This window comes from Maniola hyperantus, chromosome Z (genome assembly GCF_902806685.2).
Source record: "Maniola hyperantus chromosome Z, iAphHyp1.2, whole genome shotgun sequence".
Lineage (NCBI taxonomy): Eukaryota > Metazoa > Arthropoda > Insecta > Lepidoptera > Nymphalidae > Maniola > Maniola hyperantus.
Window position 1 is genome coordinate 12,929,736 of NC_048564.1, and position 7,747 is coordinate 12,937,482.

Consider the following 7,747-nt stretch of genomic DNA (forward strand, 5'->3'; position numbering starts at 1 on the left):
CTTACCAATAGCGACCCCTGTAGGCATAGTACTCAAGTAGACCACATCCAGTATGCCCACTCTAAGAGACCTGCTTTGCACTGATGTCACATCCGCGATGTACGCAAAACAGCCCGCGAATATCGACAGATCCGCGCCGGTTAGAGCGCTGGGGAATGTTGCTGTATATATTACGTACTCTACTGGCCACTCTGAAAGTAAATTAATAGTGGGGTTGTTCAAGGAGCGGACCAACAAATTCCTAAAAAGCTGGTAACACATTGATGGTTCCTCTGATACTGTAAATGTTCATGGGCGTTGATGACCCGCCTGCTTGTTTATATTTTAAAAGTTATTTATAACTATGGATACCAGGCGTGTAGTACTACACTAAAAAAGAATGTGCCTAATGTATGTATGTATGTTTGTATCTATGTGTGTTATACCGTAGGGCCTAAACTACTGGGCTGATTTTGATTCATGAGGTGTCAATTGATTCGTTGTTATAGTCCGGGTGACATAGCCTACATGTTATAAGAAAATCGATCGGATGTTACACTTAAAAAAGTGGAGGTCGCCAAAATTTTTTTGTCAAATAAGCTTGACGGCTTTCAAGACCATGATCACTGAGTTATAATAACCCCCCTGGTAATACTCAATATAGGTAGATCAAGTTGTACAAAACTCACGTTTTATACTATTCAGTGTGATCATCAGCGAGAAGAAAAGCTTTCCGAGCAGGCCAGCGCACAGCAGCACCTTCCGGCCTCTCTTGTCACTGTAGCTCCCGAGGAAGAACGCCAGTAACAACGGCACCACGTGACCAGCGATGCCGTTCCACTGGTGGAATATTAACACTGTAACCTGAAATATATCAGAAGGCCAAGTTAATAATATTCTCGAATTTCGAGCGATGGAGAAAGCTATGCTTGGAGTTACTCTACGTGATCAAATCAAAAATGAGGATCTCATCATTCTCACTCTGTCACACTGGTTCTCCTACGGATCTCCGTAGGAGAACCAGACTGACCAACATAGCTCAGCAGGTGTTGAAGGTGAAGCTGAAGTGGCAATGGGCAGGGCACATAGTTCGAAAAGCCAAGGGTCCTTCCCCACATAGTCCCCATTCAAGCACGTTGGGGTCCCAAGGTACTGAAATGCGACCACGTACTGGAAAACGCAGCGTTGAAAGACTAGGTGGACGGACGACATCGGGCGAGTCGCAGGGAGCCGCTGGATCGTGGCGGCGCAAGACCGTGGCGTGTGGAAGTCCTATAGCAAGTGTGTGTACAAGAGACCTATGTCCAGCAGTGGTCGTCTATCGGTTGATGATAATGATAGATATGATCTTTATCAACTACACTACACTACTAACATAAGATGTTACGCTCGTATTACATGGCGTATGAGACAAAAGATACAAAACGCACAAGACTGAAGAGTATGTTAGTGATACTACCCATATTATAAATGTGAAAGTATGTTTGTTTGTTCTTCAATCACGTTGCAACGGGGCAATGGAGTGATTTTTTGCATGGGTATAGTGTAAGTACGACCTGAAGTGGAGTAGGTTACTTTTAATCCTGGAAAAAAAAGAGTCCCACGGGGTTTTTAAAAACTAGATCCACGCGAACGGAGGCGCGGGCTTCAGCTAGGTATCTCTAGGTCTTTAACTACACCCATGCAAAAAATCACGGTGATCCGTTGCTCCGTTGCAACGCGATTGAAGGACAAACCACAAAAATAAACCAATAAATAAATAATATGGATAGTGATGAAAGAGATAGCTATTATCTACGAAACTTTTTGCGTATTTTCCCCTACTCGTATATTTGTCCTATAATAAATAAATAAATAAATAAATAAAATGTTTTTATTTCGACCAACAAGGATCATATTGGTGTTAGTAATTACACGAAACTTAAACCTAATTGTTAATAATTATTAATATTGGTGTTAGTAATTACACGAGACTTAAACCTATTTCTTAGTAAAAAATCTATAACTATAATATTTATAACTATTTAAATTAGGACAGGATCGATTTGCCAGCACGTGAATTGTACAACAGTGATTCAAGTACTGGCAGTCGATCCTGTCAGAAAATACCTTCAGGAGGCCCGAATAATACCTAACCTACCTACCTTATTACGAACATGTAAATGATGAAAAATTTCGCATATCTGCAGATTTTACAGTCGCGAATTAATAAAAGATTTATGTATTACCACGCAAATAAAGTAACACCATACTTTAATGAGTAGGTAGGTACCTTGTAGGTACCTACCTATGTTTTGACTTGGAAAGCAATAACGATTTAATGCGAAACTTAAGTAATGGTAATTGTAGATCTACAATTTCCATTACTTAGCAACCTACATACCAGAAATTTCGGTAACTACGGTCACGATTTTTCCACTTCGGGCTTGACCGATTTAAACGCGTTTTTAAGGTTCCATACCTCAGAAGAAAAAGAAATCCTTATAGGACACTTCGTCGTCTGTCTTTCTGTCTGTTCGTCTGTCTGTCATGTCTGTCAAGACCCTTCAATTCAAGGGAATCAAAATCGTGAGAAAAGCGAAATCACACAATAAGGGTTCCGTACCATCGTAATAGAAATAACACTTTTTAATTTGAAATTTTTACTATTGGTTATATAAAGCTACTAGCTTATGCTCACGACTTCGTACGCGTGGACTACATAAATTTCAAACCCCTATTTCACCCCCTTAGGGGTTGAATTTTCAAAAATCCCTTAGCGGATTCATACGTCATAATAGCTATCTGCATGCCAAATTTCAGCCCGATCCATCCGAGCTGTGCGTTGATAGATCAGCCAGTCAGTCACATTTTCCTTTTATATATAAAGCTATATAAAGCTCGCGAGCCAGTCATTATTGTCATCATCATGATCAACCCATCGCCGGCTCACTACAGAGCACGGGTCTCCTCTCAGAGTGAGAGGAGTGCTACGCTGTGGTAGCCTAGTGGTTAGGACGTCCGCCTTCCAATCGGAGGTCGGGGGTTCGATCCTGGGCACGCACCTCTAACTTTTCAGAGTTATGTGCGTTTTTAAGTAGGTAATTAAAATATAACTTGCTTTAACGGTGAAGGAAAACATTGTGAGGAAACCAGCATGCCTGAGAGTTCTCCATAATTTTCTCAAAGGTGTGTGAAGTCAGCCAATCCGCACTTGGCCAGCGTGGTAGACTATGGCCAAAACACTCTGAGAGAAGACCCGTCATTATTGTAAATACTAATAATTGTAAATAGCTCTTGTAAAGGTAAAATAAAACCGTAGGTATATCAAATGTAGCTGGTTCATCATTCTTCAAGTTACATGCATACAGAACCCTGGAAAGCAACACATGATTTAATAGCTTTTGTATGGGTGTTAAAATATTACCTGAACTTCTTTATTGATATCGCTGTAGTTACTTATATCGTAGCATATCTCCTCACTGTAGCCGTGATTCACTGTGCATGTACGGAACACATAGAATGTTTGTTCTATAACACTTGTTATCATGAAAGCCATCATATAGAAAAACATAACAGGTTCCACGGTTATGATTTTGTACCATGGTTGTATGACATGATTTTCTTTCTGTAACAAAATTAATATTTTAAGAAGTTTTGACGACCTCTCTGGCGCAGTGGTGAGCGCTGTGGTCTTATTAGTGGGAGGTCCCGGGTTCGATTCCTGGCAGGGGTTTGGAATTTTATAATTTTAAATTTCTGGTCTGGTCTGGTGGGAGGCTTCGGCCGTGGCTAGTTACCACCCAACCGGCAAAGCCGTGACGCCAAGCGATTTAGCGTTCCGGTACGATGCCGTGTAGAAACCAAAGGGTATGGGTTTAATAAAAACTGCCATACCCCTTCCAGTTGCAGTCAAGGGCTAACTTGTATCTGAATAAAAATAAAATAAAACTTGCAGTTGAAAACCGTAGGTTGGTTTAGTGACCATAAAAGTGAAAAGCACATTCAAATACAAATGATTCAAAAATGTTATTAATATGCATTTAAACATCAATTACTTAAAAGTTAAAACACACTATAATATATTTTTACATATTATGTATTCTTGAAATGTTTCAATTTTTAATAGATATATTACCCCTGATATCACCATTATAAAGCTTGAAATAACTAACTTGTTTTAATAGAAAATAAATCAATTACAACACTATTTTACAGGCACTTCTAAGAAAATCTTTAAACAGGTTAGATAGTTGATCCATCTTACAATCAAATGAAATGATGTAAGGTGACACTATCTATAATAATTTTCTATGATGCGGGAACATCAAAACATTCTGAATAATATCAAATAATAAGATAAGTAGTTGTCAGATAGGTATCTCTAACTAATATGATGTTGTACCCCTTCTCGTTCTGAGAGGAGACCTGTGCTCTGCAGTGAGCCGGCGATGGGTTGATCATGATGAATATGATGTTGTATTGGGACTGATGGTATTTAATCAATTTTTTTTTAAATAATAATCGACATGCAATAGCAGTAACAGCCTAGTGGTTAAACGTGGGGTTTGATCCCGGGCATGCACCTTTAGACTTTTAGAGTTAAATATCACTTGCTTTAATAGTGAACAAAAAATAGTAAGGTAATGCAAGCCTGACAATTCTCCATAATGTTCTCAAAAGTGTGTGAAGTATATGTGGTGGATTATGGCCAAACCCTTCTCATTCTGAGAGGAAAACTGTGCTCAATATTGAGACAGTGGTGGGTTGATGATGACGAATACTTATTACACACATGGATTAATAACAATGACATGTGATAGCAACATAATATAAGGAAGGCATCTAGTCTAGTTTGGGATTTGATTGCTCATTTGTGCGAAATTTCTAAACTCATATTTCTGTAGATAGTTAGGTACTTACCTATTGCAGATTCTAGTGGATTAATTTTGACACATTGATTTAAAGTCGAAGCTGTATGGTCCTATAATATTTTTAAAACAGTTTTTTTATCTCAATTGGTTATCATTTTGTGATACAATCAAACAATGTTAAGTATACATATACAATATATTAGAGGGATTAGGATGATATATATCAATAGTAGGTAGGTATGGTAACGTCAAATATTTAATTTGGATAAATTAAAATAGCAGAGTTAATTAAAGCTCATATTGAAATATTTTAACCTATTACCTCAGTTATATTCAAATGATAATTCTTATCAATTTGATGTTAACCTTAGGTTAACTATTTAACAATAGATGAAGAGGAGATATTTGGTAGTAGTGAGTTCTAGATCAAATAAATCATTTATTATGATAAAACTCATACTATTTATTAAAAATAAGCAGAAACGCTGCATAAGTACCTGTAAACTTGTACTTACGTTCTTTACTAATCTACATAAGTAATCTTTCTTACATTTTTTAAATAAATAAAAACATTATAAGTATTCAAAAACTCACCAAAGTAGAAGAATCTTCTTCAGGCACTGTATCTTCCATTTTAATGTAACAAAATAAAATTTGCTGCTATTTTCTAATAGGATATTACGTTTAATTATTAGTAAATTCGTCCCTGAACAAAATAATATTATCCTATACTACATAAAAACTAGGTAGGTGTAACCTAAATATTTTTGTATTTGGCGCCTCTTTTTCATTGAAGAAATATTTCCTTAAAATGCGTTTAACTCTCTGCCAACAATCAAAAATTGAAACAATTTGTAGGTACCTGTAGGAACCTTATGTACACTCTCTCTAAGTAGAAAACCACCAGAAAATAAATAAACCACAGGGCACAGATTGAAAGAGTTACAGTACGACAAGGCTCTCTTGGCACTTGAATGACATTGACAGAGGAGCGCTGTTAGAAAAAAAGGCTCATCTCACGTCAAATATTACTTACGTAGATTGAGTAAAAAAGCTAGATTAAAGTACTGTGTAACGATGAATAGCACGACAATTTATTACCATTGTTTAGTAGTCAACATTTGTAAAAACTATTTACCGATCAACAGTATTTGTATTAAACGTTTTTTATGTGAAAACAAGTAAATAACTATTGAGAAATAACTACAATAACACCACGAATTCTTAAAGTTTGTTTTGCAACTAAAGTTGTATTCCTTCCTTGTAAAAATCGGTTACACGATAAGGGACAAAAAATAGGTTAGCTGCGTCTCTGTTTATCGCATTAGTAACTTTATCTGTGCTCTCTTTTTAGTGTGAATGAGAAAGCAAACGTTCCTTTATCTAGCTTTATTACTCTATCTACGATTTTTTAGAATGCAGCGCCATCTAGCGGTTAGTTTCATAGTTAAAACTATAAAATCTCTACAATCTATGATCTCTACTATCGACTAATCGTAGTGATTAGGTAGGTACCTATATTCTCTTTGCGACTAATGAAAGCAGTAAAAAAATAAGGACCTCCGAACTTTTAATAAAATTTATTATGGGTTTAGTACATAGATAACACACTATATACCAGAGAGTTTAGTATTCTAAACCGTCTAAACCATCGATCAATGTTCCAAACATTTCAATTTTGTGATTTTTCAATTTCAATTTTCAAATAAATGTGAGTGTTTATATCTCCTACTAGCTGATCCCCGCGGCTTCGCCCGCGTAGATTTAGGTTTTTAAAGATCCCGTATAGCCTATGTCACTCAGGAATAATGTAGCTTTCTACTGGTGAAAGAATTTTTAAAATCGGTTCAGTAGTTCTAAAGATTACCCCCTACAAACAAACTTAACGACATTACCTCTCAAACGTCCAATTTTAATCATTCAAAGACCAAATATTATCTCCATAAACTGTTCTTAGTGATGAAATCATTTATTTTGATAAGGATTAATAGCATGAGTAAAATAAACGCGTTTAAATGTAGTCCAAAAAAAATTCAAGATTTTTAAATAAAAAATGGTTGCTGTGCCTCACTCGACATAGATGGGTATAGTGTGTCGCGGACTTTTTTGTAGATATTTATAAGATCTACAATTAATTAGAACATTTTATGGTTCTATCTTTTATAGTTTAGGCAGCGTACGCAAAATAAGTAACTTTTCTGGTTGATTTTTTACACCTTGTGTCCGAAAAACCCAAATATCTTACGGAACCCTATTTTTTTCCAAAATAAAATATAGCCTATGTTACTCGTGGATAATGTAGCTTTCGAATGGTGAAAGAATTTTTAAAATCGGTCCAGTAGTTTTTGAGCCTATTCAGTACAAACAAACAAACAAACAAACAAAGTTTTCCTCTTTATAATATTAGTGTAGATTATTATATTTAAATAAAAAAATGGTTGCTGTGCCTCACTCGACATAGATGGGTATAGTGTGTCGCGGACTTTTTTGTAGATATTTATAAGATCTACAATTAATTAGAACATTTTATGGTTCTATCTTTTATAGTTTAGGCAGCGTACGCAAAATAAGTAACTTTTCTGGTTGATTTTTTACACCTTGTGTCCGAAAAACCCAAATATCTTACGGAACCCTATTTTTTTCCAAAATAAAATATAGCCTATGTTACTCGTGGATAATGTAGCTTTCGAATGGTGAAAGAATTTTTAAAATCGGTCCAGTAGTTTTTGAGCCTATTCAGTACAAACAAACAAACAAACAAACAAACAAAGTTTTCCTCTTTATAATATTAGTGTAGAAGTGTAGATAATACAACGGGCCGTGCAGCAGAAATCGTAATATTTTAATTTCGCCATAACTTCAAAACCAAACGTCCAATTTTAATCATTCAAAGACCAAATATTATCTTCATAAAC

At 35.9% G+C, this 7,747-nt stretch overlaps 1 protein-coding gene across 1 annotated transcript in view; it reads right to left on the reverse strand.

Moving 5' to 3' along the window:
- LOC117995540 (lysosomal proton-coupled steroid conjugate and bile acid symporter SLC46A3) overlaps positions 1-5,754 on the reverse strand; it is a 12,972-nt gene extending 7,218 nt beyond the window's left edge. Inside the window, exons 1-4 of the mRNA XM_034983540.2 lie at positions 5,427-5,754; positions 3,386-3,586; positions 669-843; positions 6-191 (exon numbers count right to left, since the gene is read on the reverse strand). Coding sequence (XP_034839431.1) covers positions 6-191; positions 669-843; positions 3,386-3,586; positions 5,427-5,465 — 601 coding nt within the window. The 5' untranslated portion in view covers positions 5,466-5,754. The remainder of the gene's footprint in view (positions 1-5; positions 192-668; positions 844-3,385; positions 3,587-5,426) is intronic.
- Positions 5,755-7,747: the final 1,993 nt, after the last annotated feature.